Source organism: Palaemon carinicauda, chromosome 7 (genome assembly GCF_036898095.1).
Source record: "Palaemon carinicauda isolate YSFRI2023 chromosome 7, ASM3689809v2, whole genome shotgun sequence".
In the NCBI taxonomy this organism is placed as follows: Eukaryota; Metazoa; Arthropoda; class Malacostraca; order Decapoda; family Palaemonidae; genus Palaemon; species Palaemon carinicauda.
The window spans coordinates 113948027-113974367 of NC_090731.1; the positions used below are offsets into that span (position 1 = coordinate 113948027).

The window sequence follows — 26341 nt, forward strand, 5'->3', positions numbered from 1 at the left end:
CACAGGAGGCTCGTTACGTTCTCTATCGGCCCTGTGGTGGCTGCACAACAGCTGGTTTAAAACCTCAAGCTCCTTAATGGACAATTAGCAGAAGGTTGGGGGTATGTTACCCGGTCTTAGTCTGCATGAATGAAAAGGTATGCCTGGCCCTTATTCTTTTCTTCATCCTCCCCTCTCTTGGGGAAAGTAGCATCCTGGGTTCTCTGCGCAGCTGACCTCGAACCACTGCAGGTAAACCATGTTTCCTTGTGTTCCTAGTATTAAGCTAATACTGTCACGTCCCCATACCCTGACGAGGTGGTATTGGGAGAGTCCTAGCCTAAAGTTTCCATCTAAAGGACTATAGGTCAACTTCCTAGGACGAGTCACACTTCATACCTTCACACACAGCCTGCGTAGGCCGCAGCCCTTGCACAGCAAGGTTCTAGCTAGGTGCAGGGACTCCTTATTTTTGAGTGCTGACACACTCAGATACTGAGTCCCCGGGCAAAGCCAAAAGCCAGTAATGGCTGGGACTTACCACCCTTCCTAAGGGTTATGTCACCCATATTAAATAGCGCGGTTTGTATTTCAGTTACGGAACAAATGACAAATTCGTAGGTACTTTGTATTTTTTCTAACTATATAAACCTTAGCTATTTAATCAAACTTGCCCGCCAGCCCTATCCCCCGTGAAGTCCTACCTCTAAGATTAACGATATTGATTTCATTACTAAAGTGATAATTGGGCCTTTCAGGAAACACATTGATCTAATTAAAAGTTTTATCCACTCATTCAGAAGTAGAACTTTACCCAGGCACCTCAATTTAGATACCAGAGATGCTATTATCAAAGCTGAAACTAATGATATATGGGTCTTATCAGATGATCAAAGGAAAGCTATTGCTTCGTGCTTTCGAGGCGGTCCCCTTCCTAGAGGAGGGGATATTATCTCTAGAGGTGGAAGGTTCAACTTTGGCAAGCATCAGGGCGACCCCAGAGGGAAATTTAACTTTTACAGAGGATTCAGGGGAAGCTTTGGGTTCAGGAATAGGTTCAATCCCTACAGGCGAGGTATCAAGAGAGGTGGCCGAAGAGGGGGAAGGAGTACAGGGGGACAGACAACAATTAATTCAGACGTCAAAGATAAGAAACAAAACTAATTATGCTTTAATTCTTGATACCATCGAGCCCTGCTCGGACCAAGAGGAAAATAACCTGGAGCTACACAGTAAAGATAAAAATTTGGCAAATGTACCCACTAACAATTCAATGATATTGGGAGAGTTAAATTTCCCTACAGAAGCCTCTAGCTCCAAGGAAACCTCTCACGCCCCTCCAGTAAGTGGGATAAGTAGGTCATTGACAAATAAATTAAAAAATTGGCAAAAACTCCCAAATTCTTCTTTTGCATGCAACTTGATCAGTAAGGGTGTGAGACTCCCATTTACCAATAAAAATAAGGCTCAAAAGACTTTGAAAAGATTAGAGGTTGATAGATATTATTCGGTGCTACTATAGCGTGAGGTCTACCACACTATAGCGTGAGATCTACCTCCCGTTAGTACTATAGCGTGAGGTCTACTGCTGAATTATTTGTCCCTCATGTCTTAGAAATACCTTAAATAGATAATTGGATTTCTAATTACATTAAAAAAAAGGAATAAGGGTAAAAATAAACATGTAATCATATATTTCCATACATTTATTCTAGCGATACACTCTTCGTACGTCTTCTAAGAATGACACAAATAGATCTTTGGAATTTCTTCTCATCCCCTTCCAGCAAAAATGATCAAGATGAGACTGGAACACCTGACGACCAAAAGAATCATTGTTTTAGCGTCCTTATGTAGGAGTATGCTTGTTTGTTTGCTGTAGATTATAGCCAACAGTTCTCGTTGGCATGGGCCATTCCCTTGGTCGACCCATAGCTAGATTTAGGAGCTTGTTGTTGTTGGGGGTATTAAAGCCAACACTTGTTGTTGGCACGGGCCTTTCCCTTGGTTGGCCCGTAGCCTTTTAGGAGCTCCATTTGCTTCCTTTTATATGGGCAGTTCACGTGGACAGGTCACGTTTTTTATGGTTAGGTGCGCGGCTCTGGGACGCTGGTCACGCAGTAGACCTCACCCTCTAGCTGGGTAGGCGACATATGGCGGTAGACCTCACACTATAGTAGCACCTATTATTCTTCTAGCAAGAGAATAATACTAGAGAGAGAATGTAACAGATTACTAGACCTAGGGGTAATAGAACAAATTAACAGAAATTCTTTCTACTACTCTAACCACATATTTTACGAGCTTAAACCCGATGGGAGCATTCGCCTAATCTTTGATATGAAATGCCTTAATACTATGATAAAAAAACCTTCTTTCTCTATGCTGAAACCTAAAACTATATTCCCTTATTTGCATTTAAACAACTGGGCATGCAGACTTGATTTAAAGGACGCTTATTGGCACGTCCCTCTTCATTCAAGTGCTCAAAGATTCTTAACGTTCAAATTAGGAAAGCGTAAATTCAAATGGACGGTTGTTCCCTTCGGGTTAAAGACAGCTCCATACATCTTTTCCAAACTAATGTACACAGTAGTTAAATACATTAGTAAGAAATATAATATACTCATCTTTAACTACTTAGATGATATACTCATATTGGCAGATTACTTTCACAAATGCGAGGCTCACATCCAAATAGTCATTGAAGTGCTCACGGAGCTGGGTTGGCAAATATCTATTAAAAAGTCTGTCATTCATCCAGTGCAAAAGATAGAGTTCCTGGGAGTTCATTATAACTTGGAGAACAAAACAATGAGACCAATGCAGAAAAAACATTGATAAATGTATCAGGCTTGCCAATACAGTATCCAACCTGAACAGATCTGACCTCAAATTATATCGAAGATTGATAGGATCACTTAACTTCTGTTCCTACTACACCTTTCATGGTAGATACTATCTTAAATTCCTTCACAGATTTCATAGATATTTTGCTAAAGGATATAGAATCATTCCTCCTCCTTTCAAATCCTTTCTAGGAGAATGGAAACAGACTAACATGTATAGTGATATAAACATTCCTAATAATCAAGTAGATCTAGAACTCTTCACAGATGCATCCAACTTTGGCTGGGGTGGAGCATTAATAGGAGAACATGGCATACTCTCAACTAATAGTACATGGATACAAAATGAGAATACTCTGCACATTAACATTAGAGAATTACTTGCATGCATTTACTGTATAAAACACTTCAGAGACAAACTAAGAAACAAAGTACTGTAGTACTAATTCACATAGATTCACAAGTAACAAACTTCTGGGTCAAAAAACATGGTAGCATTAGGAACAAATCGGCCCAGGAGGCCATCAAAGTGTTACTAAACATCAAAGGAAAATACAACATAGACATTCAAACTAAATGGATTAAAGGGAAATGCAATGTGATGGCTGATTCCCTATTGAGAGACTTTGGTTCTATACATCCAGAAGCCACTCTTGACGATAATCTATTCAATTTAATTTGCACAGATATGAATTTCTCTCCTGAAATAGACCTTTTCACCAATGGCTTTAATTCTAAATGTAAAAGATTTTGTTCTTCCGTACCCAACACAAAAGCTATCAGTAATAATGCTCTTTACATTAGCTGGGAAGGTTCTTCTCCTCTTTATGCTTTTCTCCCAGGCTTCTTACTGCATAAAGTTGCTTTCAAGATATATAATGATTGTAATAACAACATGCTCTTCTGCACTGTTTCCCAGGAAATGGAACCATGGATTCCCCTAGTCAAGACAGTCTCCAAGGAATACCGGAAGTACAAAGTCAAAGCAGAAGGCTGCCAGATACTTCATATGGACTGTACCTTACCCTTAGCGCAACACCACTTGAATTTGATCGCCTTCAGAATATAAAAGATCAACTACCTTCCATATTTCCTCCAGAGATATGCAACAAAATTATTTCCAATTTACGAGACAGCTCCATGGCCAAGTACCAAAATCTCCTCAGTAGCTTTAAAGAGTTCATACACAATAAATATGGAAGTAACAAGTTCCTTCTGTTATCAGTGCTACTCTATTTTAACGAATTAATAGACAAGGGCCTAGCATACAACACACTAAAAGGATACTGAGCTGCTCTTGGACTGGTTTTGAAGGGATACTTTCCCAATTATTGTCTAGCAGAAGACAAGTATATTAAAGCTATGCTTGATGGAGTAAATAGAAGAAGACCCCGCAATTCTCATCAATTTCCAGGCTGGGATCTTGATAAACACTACAAGATATGATTCTGTGCTGCTCATGATTCATAAGACCTTATTCCTCGTAGCTTTGGCTTGCCCATTGAGAGCTAACCAATTTAATCATCTATGTATTTCCAGGAGCACTTTCATGCAGAAACCATTGTGTTAAGGAACTACCCTTCCTTCATGGCCAAGAATCAGAGAAACAATTACACTCCTATTGAATTCAGCTTTAGGTGTCACCCTACCAAGCCAAAAATTTGTCCAGTTAGACAATTAAACTTTTATCTGGAGTACACAAATAAAATCTGTGCAGAAAGGAACATAGAGCGGGAAGACCATATTTGGCTGGATGAAAACTTCAAGATCATGTCCCTTCCAAAGATGAGGCAGCTATTCAAGGACTGTATTTTCAGAGCTGATCTCAATGCCAGAAAATACTCCACCAATTTCCACACTATCAGAGGTCAAGCAGCTTCAAGGATGATGTATGATGGAGTTACGCTGCAAGAGATAATGACTAGAATGAATTGGAAAAGCAACTCTGTATTTGGGTCATTTTATGCTCTCCTCGGTCTACAGGGAGCTTACGATGCAGTCGTTGCAGGACTTCATCTTCATGCCCCCTGAAGTATTGGGTGAGCAAAACCAGTGGGTCTGAAAGGCTGAAGCCTCTCTCTCTAGAACTGACAGTTTACTTGTGAACCTAAGTTCTGGAGAGAAGAGGCGAGGCCTTTCAGACCCAGGGTCTAGTTCACCCTCCGACCCTACCCCCGTAACCGAGGAGACCATTCTGGAAGAAATAAAGGATTTGTAAAGTAATTACATACAAAAGTCAACAGCTTACATGTTTTTGAAGGCCAACCATAACATTTTTCAATTATTCATAAATTTCTTTAAGATATACTTAGACACTTATCCTTGCATTTAGAGGAGAGGCAACTTTTAGGTAAAATGATAGGAATATCTTGGAAAGGGGAGGTGAACTACTGTCACATTATATTATCTTAGAATATAAAGAGGAATGGAAAATGTTAAAATTCACAAATTGGAACTTTGAGTTACTACTTGTAGTAATTTGCAATCTCAAATAAATCTCATAGCAGGAAAATGGAATGGTAAGTACAGATATACTTCATAACAACTTGCAACTTCAAATATGGCAGTTTGGTTCCTGTCAACTCGCATGTCTCTGGTTGCTCCGCCCCGATGGGCGTGGTTTGTGCTCGCTTACGGCTGTCTGGGGGAGGAGCCAGGGGTGTGTCATAGCAAAACCAGTGGGTCTGAAAGGCCTCACCTCTTCTCTCCAGAACTTAGGTTCACAAGTAAACTGTCAGTTCTCCTGCATGCCAAATCTCCCGCGCGCACGCACAGAGACATGCGCATGCGTCACCACGTGCCCGCACGCCAACTTTCACCTGCGCACACGTGCCAATACTCTCCCACGGTCCAATATTCTCCCCCGCGTGCTCATGCGCACCAACAGGCACGGGTGTAGGATCTACATCTGGCAAGGTCACCATCGCCTGATTCCCCTCCCCGCAAACGCATTCCAGCACGCCCTGCAGGAGAAGGAAAACAGGCACAAGCAGAGGAGTTCAGGATCCCTAAACTGCCTTCGAAGATGGACCCACCTATTACGGTGACTCCTCGTAGGGAACCTTCGGTCCCTTTCCCTTCAGGGGATCTGTCTGACAGGGCATCAGTCAGCAGCCTTGGTTCAGTGCCTTAGTCAGAGTTGTAACGCAGGCTTTCAAGCCCGACCTGTCCGACCGCTCATCAGAGCAACCTATAGCTCTGGACTCGAAGACATGGAATTATGGCTTCCTCTACCCCTTTGAAGAGGAAAAGAGGAGTTTCCGACGTGGTCACTCCCTTGAGGGTGAAGCTGATTCCGTGCAGACCATCAAGGCTAATCCCTCCAATTTCTCCCCAGGGAGACTCTCCCTCCCTGTCGGATGAAGACCATCCGTCACCAAGGGAATTGTGCGAGGAGAGACATTCTTCCATCGCACCATTGGAGGAAACCTCCCTTCGCGCGGAGAGTTCCCCTCAATCTAAGACCAGGAGGGACATGACACTCAGGCCTTCGATATTGGAGTTTTACCTCCTTCCTTGGAAGGAATCCAAAGACTCCAAGACTCTGCCAAAGTCCTCCACCAGGACTAGAACGGAGACAGCCAGCCACTCAAGGAATGTCCGTGCCTCACCCCAAGAAGAGCTCTTGGGGATGGAAGGAGACTTCGCTGCGAGTCCAACATCAGGAGGAGACCAACAAGAGTCAGAACATGCATTCTGGCAGGTTCTGACTTTAATGAGGGTTCTCAATGGGTTTTCCGACCCAGAGATACGCCCTCGAGAAGGCAAAGACACGGTCTTAGACCGCGTCTTCGGCACTCAAAAACCCTCAAAGACCATTACAGCCCTGCCCTGGTCTCAAGGGTTGAAGAGTAGCAGGGACAAGATCACCCAACAGCTTTCCGAGTTTGCCTCTTCTATCCGTTCCGGCTCTACGAACAAGCTCCTCCCACCTCCTCGCGTACAGCAAAGGAGGTATTTTGAGATCCTGGAGGAACCCAGTGCAGTTCTTCCACTTCACCATTCTCTGGAAGAGCTGACCAGGGGAGTGCCTCTTGAGAGTCTCCACCGGCAGGTCTCGTTCTTGGCGGCCGAAGTCCTTAACCAGGAAAAGGTCACTAAGTATGCGATGTAAGCTACTTCGTGGCTTGACATCTGGTTAGGGACCTTAGGTATCCTGACATGATCTGAGGATTTTTCCAAGGAGCGTACCAGGAAGGCAATAGAGACCTTTTTTTACTGTCAGGCACTCACACTATCGAGTTTCTTGCCCACCAAGTTTTGAACTTGTGGGCAAACACTATCTTGAAACGTCGAGATGCAGTGTCTGAGAGGTTCAACCAACAGGTCCCCAGCGTCAAGATAAATAGGCTCAGACATTCCTCCCTAGAGGGGGCCCATCTGTTTGAGCCTAGGGGCGTGGAACTTGCTGCTGAGAGGTGGAGGAAGTCTCATCGAGACTCCCTCCATAGGGCTTTAACAACTAAGCCCTATAAATCTCCACCACCTCAGCAGTCCCGTCCAACCAAAACCGTAACGACAAAATCAGCAGCAAAGACAATGGTGTCCAATAAGCCCTTTCCTGTCAAGGACAGGAAAGGCAAAAAGTCCTCCAGGGGAGGAAAGAATCCTAGAGGGAGCAGCCGAGGCTACAAATGCTAGGATACGCACTCCCCCTGCGTTTCCACCAGTGGGGGGATGCCTACAAAGTTGCTCAGACAGGGGGAAGCAACTCTGGGCTGATTCCTGGACAATCTCCGTGATCCGTCTAGGATATCGCGTCCCGTTCATAACATCTCTACCTCCCCTGACCAGGAATCCAGTGTTAATAGACTCCCTTGCCATGGGATCGGCAAAGGGGCAGGCCCTTCGGGCAGAAGTCTAGACCCTGTTGAATAAGGGCGCTCTCCAAGAGGTCCTCGACGGGTCCCCAGGCTTCTTCAGTCGACTCTTTCTTGTAGGAAAGGCGTCTGGGGGCTGGAGACCAGTCATCGACCTCTCAGCCCTGAACAAGTTTGTCAAACAAACTCCGTTCAGCATGGAGACAGCAGACACGGTCGGGCTAACAGTAAGACCTCAGGACTTCATGTGTACCTGGACCTAAAGGACACGTAATTCCAGATCCCAGTCCATCCGTCTTCAAGGAAGTACTTAAGATTCAGCTTAGACAACAGAAAGTACCAGTTTAAGGTGCCGTGCTTCGGTCTTTCCACAGCACCCCAAGTTTTAACTTGAGTGTTTGCCCTAATGTCATCTTAGGTACACAGGATTGGCATCCATCTCCGCCACCGAGACGAGCTTCTAAGGTTTTGCCAGGATCTGGGGATCGTGGTAAATCTCGAGAAGTCTCAACTGCTCCCCTCTCAAGAACTGGTATACCTAGGCATGCGATTAGACACCCTAAGGCACAAAGCGTTTCCATCAGACGAAAGGTTCCAGAGACTGAGGGAGATAGCACAGGTCTTCCTCAGTCGGGAAGAGCTCCCGGCGCAGTCGCCTCAGGATGAGATCCCTCCAGTGGCGACTAAAATCCCAGTGGAAACAGCACTCCTATTCCCGGGATCACCTAGTCTGCATAAGGCTAGAGGAACAGTCGGACCTCAGGTGGTGGCTGGCGGAGCTGAACCTCTGCAAAGGGGTTGATCTTCTCATCTCTCCCCCGGAATTGATGCTGTTTTCGGATGCATCAAAAGAAGGGTGGGGGGCTCACGTGCTGCACCATTACGCCACCGGCCAATGGTCCGAATCAGAAAGGTACCAGCACATAAATCTCTTAGAGATGAGGGCAGCCTTTCTGGCCCTCAAAGAGTTCCACCAGGTCTTGGCAGAGCACTCCGCGGTGCTGATGAGCGACAACACCACGGGTGTAGCTTATCTAACCAACAGGGCGGTACCTTTTTGCAGCAGCTTTGCAATCTTGCAGTAGAGATATTCGGATGGGCAGAAGACAACTCGGTGACTCTATCAGCTGGCTTCATTCCGGGCAAGCGAAATGTGCTAGCAGACAAGCTGAGCAGAGTGACTCAGGTAGTTGGCACCGAGTGGTCTTTGAATCCTCTGATAGCCAACAAAGTCCTGACTTTGTGGAGTTCCCCGACTGTAGATCTGTTCGCAACGGCCCTGAATTTCAGGCTCCCGTTGTACTGCTCTCCAGTCCCGGATCCCCAAGCTCTTTGGCAAGATGCTTTTCAGCAACGCTGGATAAACCTGGACGCTTACGCGTTTTCCCCGTTCTGTCTGATGACAAAAGTCCTCAACCAGGTACGAGCAAGCAACAATTTGCAAATGACCCTCATAGCTCCGCTATGGCATCACGCAGAATGGTTCCCGGACCTTCTGCATCTCCTCACAGATATCCCGAGGGAGCTTCCTCCACAACACGACCTCCTCAAACAACCACATGCCAACATCTTTCGCAGAGCCGTTGCCTCGCTTCGACTTCACGCCTGGAGACTATCCAGCACCTCCTCACACAGAGAGGCTTTTCGCAACCGGTTGCGAAAAGAATGGCTGGACACCTCAGGAGATCCACAGAGACAGTCTACCAGGCGAAGTGGTCAGTTTTCTGTGGTTGGCGTCGTGGGAGGGGTATCTCTCCCCTCGATGCCTCTGTTCCAACCATAACGGAGTTTCTTGCATACCTTCGGGAAGAAAAACTTCTCTCGGTCTCGGCAGTCAAAGGCTACCGCTCAGCCTTGAGTCTCTCCTTTAGACTGAAAGGAGACGCTATTTCCTCCTCGTTTGAACTTTCTTTGCTTATACGCAGTTACGAGCTTACTTGCCTCTAGGCATAGCTAAGACCTCCCCCTTGGAACGTGGTTCGGGTCCTCAGGTCTCTGAAAGGCTTCCCCTATGAACCACTACGCCAGGCCTCAGATCGCCACCTCACGTGGAAGACGGTGTTCCTGCTCGCTTTGGCTTCGGCAAAGAGAGTCAACGGACTTCATGGTCTATCTGCTGATATCTACCACTCTAGGAGATGGGGGGAAGTAATCCTCAACTTCGTCCCTGAGTTTGCAGCTAAGACTCAAAATCCAGGTTTGCCGGACTCCAGGTTCGGCCCATTTCGGATAGAGAGTCTTCGTTCTGTAACCGAAGATCCAGACCAACTGCTACTATGTCCAGTGAGGAGTCTGAAGTGTTACTTAATAAGAACAGCAAAAGCTCTCCCCCGTGTACGAGCACTTTTTGTCAGCACGGGGAAGGTCAAGAGGAGGGTCACGAGGAATATTATTTCCTCCTGGATAAGGAAAGTAATCAAATACGCTCTATATCCAGATCCTCCTCTGTCCAACCGACCCAGAGCTCATGACATCAGAGGCATTGCAACGTCTCTGGCATTCAAGAAATTTTTTTCTGTGGCACAGGTATTGCAAGCGGGCTTGTGGAAGCATCAGACGACCTTCACAGCCCACTACCTGAAAGACGTAACCCACAGGAGCATGGAAACCTTCTCCAATGGTCCTGTGGTGGCTGCACAACAAGTGATCTAATGCCTCAGGCCCCTTGAATGACAAGTAGCAGAGGGTTGAGGGCTGAGGTTGCCCGGGTTAGTCTAGGGTGAATGAAAAGAATGTCTTGCTCACTTCTTTCTTCTCCTTCTCCCCCCCTTGGGAAATAGCTCTGCAAGACCGAAGCATAGCTGACCTCACCCCTCTGCAGGTAAGAATCATTTCCCTTGGGCATCCTGGGTATAAATGAATACTTTGTTACGTCACCAATACCTCTTGAGGGAGGGTATTGGATATGTCTTAGAATCCTCGAGTTCCTATGCGAAGACAAGCCACGAGTCTCACACAAGCCTCTGCAGGCCGCTATCAGTGAGTTACCTTATAACTACTTTGATTTTAGCGAGGGTAGGGTTCCCTCTACTATCGATCACAGATCGAAATAGAGAGGACCCCGGGTCATGACCAAGGCCAGTTGGTAAGGACTTCCTCCCTCTTAAGAGTAGGTCACCCTAATAAATAGCGAAGGTTTGTATCTGTGTCGGAACAAATAACAAATTTGGAAATAATTTTTATTTTTCCTAACATACAAACCTGAAGCTATTTATACAAATTGGCCCGCCACCCTGTCCCCTTAGAAGTCCTGCCAGAAAGCAAAAGTGGTTACTCAACCGACAGGTGTGAGTGAGCGGGTTAGCTAGTCTACCCCAACCCCCTCCCGCTAACTAGCGGATGGGGTAATTATCCCTCAATAAAATTGTCTTGGCTGTTTTTCAGCATTGCCAAAAGTAATACCCTAATAAATAGCTTCAGGTGTATGTTAGGAAAAATACAAATTATTTCCAAATTTGTTATATTGATCCCCACTCTGTGGAGGATTAATTTTATTTTATTTTTTTGTTTGCCAAATCACGAGAGAGAGAGAGAGAGAGAGAGAGAGAGAGAGAGAGAGAGAGAGAGAGAGAGAGAGAGAGAGAGAGAGAGAGAGAGAGAGAGAGTTTTATTTGCTTTAGTTTTGCCAAATTGAGAGAGAGAGAGAGAGAGAGAGAGAGAGAGAGAGAGAGAGAGAGAGAGAGAGAGAGAGAGAGAGAGAGTTTATTTGCTTTAGTTTTGTCAAAGTGAGAGAGAGAGAGAGAGAGAGAGAGGGTATTATTATTATTATTATTATTATTACTATCCAAGCTACAACCCTAGTTGGAAAAGCAAGATGCTATAAGCCCAGGGGCTCCAACAGGGAAAAATAGCCCAGTGAGGAAAGGAAATAAGGAAATAAATAAATGAAGAGAACAAATTAACAATAAATCATTCTAAAACAAGTAACAACGTCAAAACAGACATGTCATATATAAACTATTAACAACATCAAAAACAAATATGTCATAAATAAACTATAAAAAGACTCATGTATGTGTTTGTGTGTGTGTGTCCACGGTGCGCGCCGCCGAACAAGTGGTAGTTAGCATAATGATTGTTTGTAGTGGGAAAGACTGTTGGGATAATTGAGGTTGTTTGTTTACATTTTTAGCTAGGTTAAGGCAGTAATGAATGTTTTGGGCAAAAGCATTTTCTATTTGACTGTAGCAGGAGTCGGTTGTGTTTTTTTGTTCATCGAACAGCCAGCTTGGAAGTGATTTTTTTAAATATGTAACTTCCCTGGTAGTTACATATATATACCCTAAATCCCGCGTTTCGACGCGGCACGACAGAAATTCAAAATTCGTGGCGATCGCCGCCATGACAGTAGGTGGTCATACATGAGCACCATCACTCGTAGGTTATTAGAGCCATTCCCAATATCTTCAGAAATTCTCTGTCGTTGATAGAGTCAACACCTCAGGAATTCTTTTCGTGGATATATTACTTTATTCTATAATTTGGTGAAGTACCTTTTGTCTGATTTTTGTTAATAGCTTTCGCTGCCTTTCAGCTATCGATGATATTGTATAGGATAGTTTTTATGTGGGTCCAACTTGGACAGTTTAAGTGAACTTGATTTCAAACAAAGATGTCCAGACCCAGTAATGGCTCTTTTGTTGTTAAACTTTGGTTGTTGGGCTAGACCAGCTTTTGAGCTGCTCTTTCCTCTGGGAGCATGTATGTATTTGTTTTTGTTCCTCGCTTGTACATTGAGCGATCAAAGATTTTTTCCCTCTACTTTATTAACGAACAACTCTTAAAAGTTTTAATGGAAGGAAGACATTTTCTGCATTAAACATTGTGATGTTACTATGTTGTAACGTAACTCTTAGCAGAGCGGATTGTGATTACAGTACCTTATAGGATAGACAAGGATGACGTCACAGTCCTGTGACGTAATCCGCTTAGTATGACTTGCATTATGTGAATTATTTTCTTGCAAGAAATTTTTAAAATATTAGCTTTCTAAGCATAAGTATGTTTATAATGTAGGGAAATATATTATTTTAAAGTATATATTTGTCCTATTAGTATATTTCCCTTAGCCAATTTTTGTTTAGATTTTTCCGAGCGTACATTCATTTTATGCTCAAGTATTACCAAGGGAGATGTCAGATATTAAACGATCATTTTTGGGCTCAAGCCATGACGTCCTGACGAAAGGTTCCTTCAGTAGCTTCCTGAGGGTATATATGACTACAGTAGATATTCCCAGAGAATTAAACTAAAGGTTTCACAGAATTCTAACTTCTGGCGCGAGTACCCATAAGGTTTCCCTATAGGATATCGTATAATAATAATGATAATAATAATAATCTTTATTTCAGCAAAAGCCAGGGGACGTATGCTTGACACGCCACATAGCTATCTGCACCCCACATAGCATTTACGCTTCGAGGGGGAAGTGTGGCAAGTATCAGGAGGAGCCGTTACAAAACTCTCCTCCTGCGTTACTGTTACGGTACCTAGCGATGTAAACAAACGGCCGCCATAGCTGGCCGCCATCTTGGTTTACATCACATCCGCGCGCTTCATTCCTGTTTCTGTAGCGTACCTGAGCAGAGTGTTTTTTCCTAGTGTTCGCTATTTAATTGCATCATGTCGCAATCTTCAGCCTCGCCTTCTTCTGGAAAGTTGAGTACTGTACCATATTCTTGTATTGTATAAATAAGCTCCAGCCGTAAAGTAATGACTTTTTATCTTTAATGCTTGTGTTTTGTGGCTGAGCTGTGCCCCGACCGGAGGCATCATGTTTCGACGCTATTGCTCGCCTCGCATGCTTTATTTAGTTAGCCAGAGCAACCTTCCCGGTCTAATAACTAATAACTTCATTAGTTATTTAGTCTTCATTGCTAGGAATTAGTTATATTATGCGTTAGTATTCGTTTAGGCAACTATGTTAGCTTACCCTATGCTAGATTGCTAGCCTAGCTCGATAGCCTTGTGTTCATGTTTACTTCTTCCATGATATAATAAGTGTTCCTAGTGTTGTTTTATAAAATGAAGATATAGGCATTTATACAAACAAGATTCAGTGATTGCACAGATGTTATTTCGCCTTGTAGGGAGTATACAATGGGTTTCGGTGATATTGGTAGTCGTCTCCCTTGCCCCTAACCTAACGCTGGGGACATTGTATACTCCCTTACCTCCCCAGTTACCTTTCCTAAGGTAATCTCCTCCCTCTGAGGTAGCCTAGGCGACATCTTACCCCTCCTTGCCTTGATATGCTTCCGGGTAAGGTTAGGCCAGGATTTTTCCTACCCCACTCCTTGCCATATTTCATGTGCTTTGAGTTTGGGACGGAACCTCAGAGTACCAGTAGTTCGCCCCCCAGCCCCCATTAGGAGAATGTACTCTCCTTCGGGTCCCTGCTGGAGGGTGAAGGTGGTGGGGCTCTGGCCTTCCCCCTAGTCCACACTTGGTTGGGTTAAGTATCGTCCTCCCTGTGGCCTAGCGACTTGTCCTCCCCCTGCCCTTCCTGGTCTAGGAGACTAGCTCACCTAGCCTAGGTTAGGCAGTCAGTGGGATTCTGCTTCTTTATAGTTTAATATAGGACATTAGTGCTTTACCTACTCTGTGCTAACCTACCCTAGGCTGGAGAATGGACTCTTCCTACCTAGACAGGCTAGCCCTGAACAGAATCTCCCCCCTCTGGTGGTGTTGGTGGGAACTACGCTCCCCCATACACCCCCTTCAGGACTCTCTCCCCTCCCCCTCTATCCCTTTGGTGTTGGCTTAGCCTTCACACCCCTGTCCGTCATTCTACAACTCCATCGAGTGCCGGTGGGTTGCCGGTTCGGCTCGGTCCTTTCGTTGGTTAGTCCATACTGCTATGCTGCCCGCATATAGTCGAACTATGGGCTAGCATTCGTCGGTTGGTCTGCCGGCGGAGGACCTCCCTTATTTGAGTGTTCTAGGGCCGCCACTGGCAACATAGCCGACTGCTGGCTCTCTGCCGCCGGATGAAAGGTAGCACCCCTCCCTTTCATTTGAATACTTCTTCCGTAGGAAGATTGGATTGGGTACTGGGTATTACCCTTCCCTCTGTCTCCTCCTATCCTATCCCTCTCTCTCTTAGTGCCGGTCCACTGCCGCCCCCCCCACTCTGCTGGCGCCAGCCGTCAGAATCTTCGGTGCCCTACCTGTCTCATCGAATGATGTCAGTGTCGGTTACCGTCGCCGGCCGCCTGCCGGTTGCCAGGGGCCGCCGGCTTGCTAGCGATCTGCCATCACTTGAGGTGTCACCCTCTCTCTCTGCCACATAGACTGATGGTAAGACACATACTTGTGTTTTCTGTCCTACCAATTGCTGCAAGCTCCCCCAAAATTAAAATCTAGAGTTTTCCTATTCAGGAAACCCAATGGAAGAATTCTAACCTGTAAGGATAGATAAGTGTAACTTAACACTGACTTTCCAAAGGTTTTAATAATGAGGGTAAATTGTAACTGATCATCTATCAGTATATTGAAAGAAATCTTTTCTTTCCATACATAATTGGTCTCAACAATAGACTGTGCATGGATACACAGGGTATGTTGGAAAATAACTACTGTATAATTTATACTATAGTTTTCTGTCTGCAGTATGATCTATACTGGAAATATACTGGCTACTGTATAATCATATACTGTAGTTTTAGCCGGCATGTTGCCGGCAAGGCTAGCACCTGGTGGCACAGTCCAGCCGGCTGGGGTAGTGGCCGGCAGCATCAACCCGGCCGGCACCTGCCGGCTAGGTTAGTCCTGCGGCGTCTCGCCGGCTGGGGTAGTGTCGGTGCACTGGTCCAGCCGGCGCCTTGCCGGCTCGGGTAGTGGCCGGCAGCATCAACCCGGCCGGCAACTGCCGGCTAGGTTAGTACCTGGTGCCACTAGCCGATAGAGAGAGAGAAAGCAAGGAGTGAAGGGAACCTTACTGAATGGGTATTATCAATAGATAAGGGTGTAAGTACTCAGTTTTACTGCCTTCCTCCAGAAAGAGGGTTCAAATGGAAGGGGAGAATGTATCATCTAGGCTTGCACCCAAACATAAACCATTGCTGGTCTCTGCCAGCCATTGGTATGTGGATGGCAGTCCAAGAGAGGACTGAAGAACAATCTACACTATAGGGGTCTCCCGCTGGCAGCCGGCACAGCTTTTCCCGGAGCCTTGCGTCCATAATGGAAGGCAGAGCAACTAAACCGTTGCATGTAGGAGCCCCGGCCGGCCCCACAACCCGCCAGCAAGCGCTGAGATTGTAGGACAATGGCCAAAAGGTTGCGATAGCTAGGCCATCACTAAAGAACAGAGGGGGGAGGGAAAAGGGTCCTGTATGAGGTGTGGAAGGAGCCGGCAGGGTTGCCGGTCCTACCACACCCCTAAGAAACTCTGTTTCAGTATTGGCGCCATCCTAGACGGCAGGAGAATATCTATTCTCCAGCCTAGCCTTCTCCAGCCTAGGGTCTGCCAATACAGTTAAGGGGACGGCGGCAGACTGGCCGCCTCCTCTCAACAAGGGAGAAACAGAGTTCCAGTGCCGGCGCCATCCTAGGCGGCAGAAGAATGTCTATTCTTCAGCCTAGGGTCTGCGAGCACAGGACTAGTCTTCTAGACCGCAGGGAGAAGGTGGCGGCATCATACAACCACTTCAAGTGTGGCCTAGGGAGGTCTAGTCTCCTAAGCCGGCAGCCTAGTCCGGCAGGGGAATGACTATTCACCCTGCCGGCCGGCTGCCGGCAAAAGACCCTATATTCTGAGGTTCTGACCAAAACCCAAAGCCTGCTATCTGCCTGCCAAGGGAAGAGACAGAAAACACTAGCCCAGTCAAGCCTGAGTGTCTACTCGAAGGCAAGACTATATACGGTTGCAGCCTAAGGCTACACTCAGAGGGAAGGAGGGATTACCCTTAAATCTCCACTGGAGACGAGTATCGGTTTATATAATAATTCTAGGAGATATCTATCTCTGCCTGAATTGATAAAACGATACACGAGAGTAACCGGGGAACATGTGTGAAAGTATACTAAAGCCCCTTGGCTAATAGCCTAGCGGCGGGTGAGATTTGACTACCTTAATCGCTGAAACTCTCGTATACGATCTCAGAGGAAAAGGAATATATATATGCAATCAATGTATGTTACATGTATAAATTGCCTAAATAGCTTCATTTAATTGTTATTACACTAGGAAGTCTAATATATCATGCATGAAAGCAAACTAAAATGCATAGGCTAGGAAGCCTAGCACAAGCAAGGTTCGGTTACCTAAATCGCCAAAACTATCAAGAATACAATCCGCATAATATAAATAACTTCCTAGCAATGAAGACTGAATAGCTTCGAAATATTCATGCTATTAACACCGGGAAAGTCGTTCAGGCTAACTAAATAACTCATGCGTAATGAACGACAGTGCCCATGACGCCTCCGGTTAAGGCAAAGTTCTCTCACTTAATTTAACCTAATTTCACTGTGAGGCAGGAGCTAAAATCTATACAATGTAAAGATCAAATACTCAACTTTCCAGAGGCAGAAGAGGCTGGAGATTGCATGATATCCGCAAAAAAAACCAAAGCGTAACGAGAGAGATACAGTAATCAGGAAAATCACCGAGCTATAGCGCTACACTTATAGGAATAAACATGGCGGCGACGTACAGCGCCATCTAAATACTCAAAGTAGTAAGGGAGGTAGGGTAACCTTGATATCGGCTTCCCTTCAAAATTTGCCACTTTCCCCCTCGAGGCGAAAACGCTATTCGGGGTGAAGATTGCTATGTGTCGTATCAAGATATACGTCCCCTGATTTATGTGATATCCTTAGGAGAAATTTTAAGGATATTCGCACCAGGAGTTAGAATTCCGGAGATCTAAAGGTAAATTCTCTGGGAATATCACTGTAGTCAAATATACCCTAGGAAGCTACTTATAGGAACCTTCCATCAGGACGACATGGCCTGAGCCCAAAAATTGCCATTTTGACGTACGACAGCGGTCTCAAAATGACCGCCTCCGGGGTTAGCTGTGCTCCACTTAACACACTTAGAGGCCTATAAAAATATGTACGGTATTAAATGAATGACAATTGCTAAAGTGTTTTTCATAACATCCAAACCATAAAGCTTTTTTGTTTTCCCACACAAACCATAATTCATTGCAATGATAATAATAATAATAATAAAGGACTCAGGTTTATATAGCTAGGAAAATATAAATTCATAGTGAAGTTAGTAATTTTTTTTATTAATGGATTGTAAAACTTTTTTCTCTATTTCTAGGAATGGAAGATATCAAGACTGATGATTTTGAGAGAGAAGTGGAATCTGAACTTTCATCTTCTTTAGAACTTTTTAAATCATCGTTTTTGAAAAAAATATCCACTGATCCGTCACACAGCAGTGGCTCTAGTTCAAGCTCTACTAATGTTCGTTGTAAAATGGGGCAAAAACAATGTGAAAAGTTTTATGATGATGTTTATTTTGATTCAGATGATTCAGAAACGGAAGGTAAGAATATACCTAAGAGTAATTTCTTCATTTGTTCCAGCGCAAAATACAAACCTTCCGATCTTTACTATACAGTAGAGTATTATTTCGGCGAAGCTGAAACCAGCCATTGAACTTTTTTTTTAGGGTGTAACTTCCCAATGCTAGTTAACGGGGGTGGAGTGGGGTAGGTTAACCCTCCCACTCGCACCAGCACTAGCCTTTAACCGCCACTTTTTATTTTGGCTTTGTAGAATATTAGACGTAGTCTTTCTTTCCCGCCAAACCTTTTTAACTGGGTTCGGTTGCAACTGGTCTAAAGCTTAATGAAAAGTCTTTTTTTCAGAGCTGCTCTCCTTTTGGCTCATGGGTTCCCCGTGCAAGGCAAGGTAGCAAGAGGTCGTTGGCCTCGACTTCTGCTCGCCCAATGTTTGCTCTGCTTCGGCAGGCGGGCAGGAGCAGTTACGGACAAGAACTCCTCTGAGTAACTTGTCTGGTAACCCCTCCGGGGTAAATCCATATGCAACACTCGATGTTGACCTTCAACTTGAGCTTATCTCATTGACGGGAAACAGAGAGTACTGCCCAGAGGTTCACCTCCAGTTGTTGGTTAATTTTCCCTTTTGAGGGAGAGTTAATCTCCACCAGGAGTTGAGCAACTTTCCCTTCCGAGGGAGAGTTCCTCCACCAGCCACTGTTCAGCAATCTCCTTGTTTGCAAGGAGAATTGCAGACAGTGGCAACAAAGGTTGGTCGCCTTCCCTGTCCACGGGAGAGATTGCCTTCATATGTGTGGTTTCCCCCTTCGCAGGATTTGTCCATACCCCGCCTTTGCTCTTCGGAACTTGCCGACAGATGAGTTAGGTGATTGCTTACATCTACTCATTGCCGCTGTTTCCTCAGGGTATGAAACGAGTCTTGTTGCAATTCCATCTGAGATCTCTGCCGCAGATGGTGATGACTGGCCGCCTCCTCTCCTATCAACGAATCTTGTAGGACTTAACTCTTTGGGGTTATTGCTGCATTGTGCCTTTGTGCACAACAAAGCTCATGGAGCTTTGCAAGGCCAATCCCTTCGGGGCCTATACCTCATGGTTTCAACCTCTGACGACGGAGAAACAGTTAGTCTTCAAGTCCAGCACAGCCTTTTTCATTCCCTTCCAAGGGGATGACATGAGGCTACTCACCATCCCCTTTTGAGGGTTAGGATGAGCAGGAGTACTTAACAAGGACCTTAGTCTAGCAGAGAAGTAATGTGCAGTGTTATACACCCACTCCCTGATCTCTAGCGAAGTGAGTGGGCGGCGAGTGTTTCTCCTTGATTGGGTTGCTCACCTTAGTACCCATGGCGGGTTTAAGAGACCCTACCCGCCAGCATAAGGGAGAGCTTTCACTGATTCTCGCCAGCATAAGGGAGAGCTTTCACTGATTCTCGCCAGCGAAAAAGTGTTCGGCTCGCGAGGAGAGCCTTCGCTGATTCTTGCTAACGCTGGCCAGCGAGAAAGAGTGCGACTTGCAAGGAGAGCCTTCGCTAATTCTCGCCAGCACTGGCTAGTGAGAAAGCATTTTGCTCGCAAGGAGAGCCTTTGTTGATTCTGAGAGCCTTCACTGATTCTCGCCAGTGCTGGCCTGTGAGAAACCGTTTGCTGATTCTCGATAGCGAGAAAGCATTTGCTGGCAATCCTATATGAACTTGCCTAGTGTATGTGCCCTCTTGCGTTCTGGGTTAACAAAATTGCTTGCGAGCCTATGCTTCTTTTTGGGAAACTCTTGTCCTTGATAAGATTTACATAACTACAGGTGTTCGTTAAAACTCCATAAAAGTTTGAAACGAACTCCTTCTGTGGCGCATGCGCTCTCGCCCAAACAAAACCTCAGGGTTATTGCCACAAATAGGGTTTACTAGTGATTCCTTGAGTCAGCCGCATGCGGTCATTATGCACCTGGGCACAACGAGCTCTCGTTAGATGCTGAACTTCTTGAAAGATAATCCTTCTGGGTTATTTTCTCTGGCTTTTCTTCCCGACGGAGTGGGGAGCTCTTCGGAGCACTCGCACAATGGTCATACTCTTCCAAGTTTATTATCTCAAGCCTTTAGTCTCAAGGGAACAGTATTAGCTTCTGCTTACATTTAAGAACAATAGCAAGACCCACTCACAAGGCGCCCAGACAAATTTTGTCAGCTTCTCACTACGTTTACGAATGATAACAAGCCCTGTACACAAAGCGGGCAAACGAACGTTGTCAGCTTCTCATTATGTTTACGTACATTTATAAACCCCGCCCACAAGGCAGCCAGAGAAACTTTGTCAGCTTCTTATTACCATTATGAATGTTAGCAAGCCCCGCCCACTAGGCGGGCAGGCAAACCGACGTTGGTATGATTGCTACACTAGCTGTATGTTTTCTTTTCTTGAGTACATGCGCTCACATCTTAAAACTAATAGAGCTAGTCGACGATCAAATTCCTTGGCCAATAATGTTGCAATTCGTCGCACGTAAAGTATTCCCGCAGGCGGGCTCAGACTGATTGTCGAACATTTACCCGTAGGCAAAGAAGTTATGCATGCGCGATCGCAGACGGCGACAAGGACTTTAGACTATCTTACAATTATAACTCTGTTCTAATAAATCATCAATGTTGATGGCTATATTCCTTACGGGAAACCAGGTTATGCATTAGTCTTCTACCTTCCCGTAACCAGATATACAGTATATGCGGTCTGCCTTCATCCCAGGCAGTTCCTTTCTAACTTTCTGATCAGAGGTTTTAGTTTTTAAAAAATACTGATACTAAAATCTTCACCTAAACAAATCTGTTTCCTGGAACGGAATATTCAAAACTTATGCCAATTTGCTGATCGGAGGCGAAGAAATACAAACGTTTTTGTTGGTCATAGGAAGGAGGCGGTTTGGTTACGAACGTTTATCAACGTTATTTAACCGTGTTCCGGGCATAACTAGTAGCCTAATTCAGGGTACACCCATATGTTCGTTTGCCTCCCAGGTCTTTGCTACTGGTCCGTAGATGGACTTATACATACATTACCTGTCCAACAATAGATTGAAGATACATCTCAATTTTATTGCAGTGGCTTACCGAACAATTATACAGCTGTAGGTTCCCTACGAATGGCAGACAATAGATTCAAAACTAATGCGGTGGCGCCGCCATCGCTGATGTAGGTGACATCATCTCCCTCCACTCGAGGGAGCTATAGGTACAACTGTCCAGGTAACATCAATTCGTTCTTTGCCGGCTTCTGGTAAACATCGGTGGTTGGTGCAGACTTTTCTCTTCATTTGTTGGGAAGTATTATCTCTCCAATGTCGGTGAAGTATTCAACTCCGTGTTTGTAGGATTGAAGCTGAATTTCTTTTCTGCAATTTTGTGGTCTTACCATCATGTCGGACGCTAGTCCTTCAGTAGTTAGGTTTTTTTGCCGGAGGGTGCAAAACTAGGTTAGTTAAAATAATTTATGATTCGCACACAAAGTGCATTAAGTGTAGGGGTTGTGAGTGCTCTAGAGAATCTACTTGTGATGAATGCAAGGATTAGAGTAAACAACAGTGGAAAGTTTTTGTTTCTCACTCGGGGAAGATAATTAAGGATAGGAAGAGGAAGGCTGCTCTAAGAGCTGAAAGTAAGACTAGTTTAGCTTCTTCTGCTTCGTCTATCGAAGCACTGCTCCTATTCCTTCTCCTTCTCCTCTTATTATGTCTCCGATCTTGAGTCTTCCTACTCTTGTTCCTGTAACTCCTTTGCCAACATCCTGTGGAGTTTCTCCTGACACCATTGCCAGCTTCGAGTCTAAATTTGAAAGGAAATTTGATGTATTAGCTAATAAGGTGGTGCAGTGAGGTTTATCTGTAACGTCTTTCATAGAAAAGACTTCTAGTGAAGTGAAAAGTGTCAGTGCAGTGCAATCTGAGGGGATGACTGTTTGTCCCGATAGTTCTATTAAACGAAGGTCACTGTTTCGCTCCCCCGCCTCGGGGAGAAGACATACCGGAGGTCCAAGGGAGACTGTCGGGGTTTGCCCACAGACAGTCGCTTCCTCCGTCGATGCTGTGGTGCGACAGCAGGATTCGACTAAACACCATTGGAAAGGTGTGTCGTTTGGTAACCAGTTATCGACAGAGTCAAGTGATTCGTTGCCGGTTTGATGTAGTAAGTGGCGTGATTCTTCAGTCTCATGTCCGTTGAAGAGCCGTTCGACTGAAGAGGAGTTCTCTCCGCCCCGTGTGAAGAGGAACAGAAAAGTAGATATCTCTCACCTGTTGTGTAGCGTAGCTACATGGACTTCGCCTCGTATTCTTATGACAGCGACAGCTGCCTTCGACTCGGTTGTGGAGCGACCGATTCTGAGTTCGTCGAGCTCTTCGACTCATCAAGCTGTCGAAACTTTTCCTTCGACTTCGCATGCGACAAATAATTCGACTGGCGCGAGACCTCCGGTGGCGATCGTGTCGAAATCCACGACCCCAGTTGCTTCGACTTCAACTCAAGAAGACGAGAATCTAATTCCGTTACGTCGACAGTTGCAAGAGCTGATGAACTGGATGAAAGAAAACAAACAATGTACGAAGAATTATGAGTCGAATCAAGAACCGTCTCTGTCGCCTATCTCTTCGGATGACGAGGAGGACTTAGAAGCGGACTCTATCCCTCTCTCATTTTATTCGAAACTTTTATGCTACCTTCTCAACATGTACCCGGATTACTTCGTAGCAGCCACTCCCAGGTCGCCTGCTCCCATCTTCCTGATGAGAAGGAAGAATTTCGATCCTCATCTCCCGAAGCTCGTTCTTTCCAAGGCTGCTAAACATTCGCTTCATGATATAGAAGATTGGTTGAAGGTCAAGAGAGAACTCGGTAAAGCAACTTTCGCCTATCCTCCGTCGAAGGTTATTAAGAAGAGGTATCGGTTCTACGTAACCGGAGAAGCCCCCTCTATGGGAGTGTCTGCCTCCTTCCAGGGGGACTTCTCTGGCTTGGTGGATGCAAATAGGAGGTCCGCGTTTGCAGCAGCTAAAATATTCTTTACATCGCCCAAGTTGGACCATTCGGTAAAGAATATTTTCAAGATTTTAGAAATTATGAGTTTTTTGGACTGGACGGTCGGAGCCCTCGCTACGAAAATAGACGATTGCACTACTCTTCAGGAAGACCTGGCATCAGACTGGCTTGGGGTTTTGTCATGTGCTGACAAATCAGTTCGGGATGGTTGTGATGAGCTGGCCTCTCTCTTTGCATTCGGGACTCTCAAGAAAAGACAGCTCTGGTGTTCTTTTGTTTCGAAAGGAGTCGCTTCGCCTCAGAAGTCTGCCCTTTTGTTTTCTCCTCTCAACAAGGATCATCTGTTTCCTGAAGAAATAGTGGCCAAGATTCTTTTCGCACTAGAAAAGAAGTCCACTAATGACTTGCTTGCCCAGTCTTCTAAGCGGGTTAAACCCTTGACTGTGACGACTACCACCTTGGAATCACCTTTGCAGAATAAACCCTTTCGAGGGTGTAGGTCTAGACCGTTCGTCAGGCCTCGATCGAATTTACGACACCCAACCAAGTCCTCGACCAAACCCGACGCGAAATCATCCAAGTGATTCCTCAATCCTTCATGCTCCGGTAGGGGGCAGATTGAGCCTTTTTTTGGGAGGAATGGAGTCGCAGAGGGGCAGAGCCCTGGGTGACCCAAGTTCTCCGGTTCGGTTACTCCATTCCTTTCAAAGACACTCCACCTTTATCCAATGTTCCCATCACATTACCCGCCTGCTCTCCAGGCTCGGAGAAGTTTGTAGCCTTAACCCGAAAAATAGAGATTCTCTTGCAGAAGGCTGTCATAGAGGAGATAAGCGACAGACCATCCCCGGGGTTTTATAGCCGGCTGTTCGTAGTCCCCAAGTCATCGGTGGGCTGGAGGCCCGTACTGGATGCAACCGCACTGAATTTGTTCGTCCAGAAGACCAAATTCAATATGGAAACGACTCGTTCAGCGTTGGAATCCTTTTGTCAAGGGGACTGGACGGTATCCCTGGATATGCAGGACGCATACTTCCACATTCTAATTCACCAGGACTCCAGGAAATACCTTCGGTTTATGTTCATGGGCAAGACCTACCAGTTTCGAGCCTTTGCTTCGGCCTCTCGACAGCACTGCAAGTATTTACGCGACCATTGACTCCTCTGGGAAAGCGGTTACACCTCCTGGGCATCAGAGTGTCACTCTACCTAGACAACTGGCTTCTCCGCTCCTCTTCGGAAAGTCAGTGCATGAAGGATCTCAAGAGGACTCTTTCATTAACTCACTCGTTATATCTTCTTATAAACGAGGAGAAATCTTGGCTAATTCCGACTCAGAACATTTTCTATTTGGGGATGACTCTGAACTCTCGAGTTTTTCGGGCTTCTCTTTCACCAAAGAGAGTCCAGTCGTGTCTGGAAGTAGTACAGGACATCCTGGACCGCAAGTCCTGTTCCGCCAACCATTGGACCAGTCTGTTAGGAACACTAGCTTCGGTGGAACAGTTTATCAAACTCAGAAGCCTGCACATGAGGCCCCTGCAATTCTTCCTGAAAGCTTCATGGTGCAGAAAGATTCAACCGGACTCGACAATATTCTCGATTTCAGGCGAAATCATGGAGGACTTGGCTTGGTGGCTTTCAAAACCAAGACTGGTAGAGGGTCTTTCACTTCGTCCGCTCCACCCAACCCTTCAGTTCTTTTCAGACGCCTGCGACGCAGGTTGGGGAGCCTTGTTGGGGAAGAACGAAACGTCGGGGGAATGGTCGGAAACGCAGCGCTCTCTTCATATCAACGTGAGGGAGCTATTAGCAGTGTTCCTGGGACTTCAGGCATTCTCTCATCTCGTGACAGGACAGGTGGTAGCAGTTCATGGAGACAACTCAACAGCACTTTCCTACATCAAGAAACAAGGGGGAACGCACTCCTTCACCCTCTACAACCTTGCAAAAGATCTGCTTCTGTGGGCAGAAAAATTTCAGGTTACGCTGGTCCCTCGATTTGTTCAAGGGAAAATGAACGTGTTGGCTGACGGACTAAGTCGCCGTCATCAAGTACTGCTGTTAGAATGGACTCTCGATGCGAAGGTCTGTCTGGACCTATGGAAACTTTGGGGAAAGCCGATGATAGATCTCTTTGCAACCTCGAGGAACAACCACCTTCCGCTGTTTTGCTCTCCAGTCCTGGACCCTCTTGCATGGTCAGTCGATGCAATGTTACTAGACTGGTTGGGCCTGGAAGCGTACACTTTTACCCCGTTCAGTCTAATCTTCGCTCAAAATCTATTTTTGGGTGAGATAGCTATGTCGTCCTGATGGAAGGTTCCTATAAGTAGCTTCCTAGGGTATATTTGACTACAGTGATATTCCCAGAGAATTTACCTTTAGGTCTCCAGAATTCTAATTCCTGGCACGAATATCCTTAAAATTTCTCCTAAGGATATCGCATAAATCAGGGGACGTATATCTTGATATGACACATAGCAATCTTCACCCCGAATAGTGTTTACGCCTGGAGGGGAAAGTGGCAAAATTTGAAGGGGAGCCAGTATCAAGGTTACCCTTCCCCGTTACTACTTGAGTATCCAGATGGCGCTGTACGTCGCTGCCATGTTTTATTCCTTGTAGCGTTGAGCAAGGTGCTACAGATATAATAGTTTTGGGAGGGATCCTGCCAAAGGCCTTTTCTATGAAAAGGAGGGCGGGTCCATCAGGACGACATGGCTTTGCTTCGCTCAAAATCCGTTTTTGGGGCTCAGGCCATGTCGTCCTGATGGAAGGTTACCAAAGCATTATCTAGAAAGTACTGTATCTGTCGATTTTCCCAAATGTGCCTTAACCTCAGGACGATTATTCCTTGGTCATCCAGACCATAGAGACATATGACGTTACCGTTATACGTCATTACTTCTAATTAAAAACCATGTTAGTGCTTCCTGCCCCCTGCAGGGAAGAGCCATACTAGACTTAGGAAAGAGTCTTGAGGTTTACATATACCATATGAACAAACATACCATCAAAAGCATACAGGTCTCACTGCATGCATAGCCAGGTAAAGTTTGTACTCGTACCAAAACAAATGTATTAATTATATTTCGATCATATCTACATATGCATATTATTAAGGTAGAATAATACTCCAGCATATCTTTATCGAGATGAATTTTTGGGGCGAAATAAGACGCAAA

At 45.4% G+C, this 26341-nt stretch overlaps 1 protein-coding gene across 1 annotated transcript in view; it reads left to right on the forward strand.

Moving 5' to 3' along the window:
* LOC137643984 (E2F-associated phosphoprotein-like) overlaps nucleotides 1-26341 on the forward strand; it is a 393029-nt gene that overhangs the window by 65700 nt on the left and 300988 nt on the right. The window contains exon 2 of the mRNA XM_068376817.1: nucleotides 17928-18155. Coding sequence (XP_068232918.1) covers nucleotides 17930-18155 — 226 coding nt within the window. The 5' untranslated portion in view covers nucleotides 17928-17929. The remainder of the gene's footprint in view (nucleotides 1-17927; nucleotides 18156-26341) is intronic.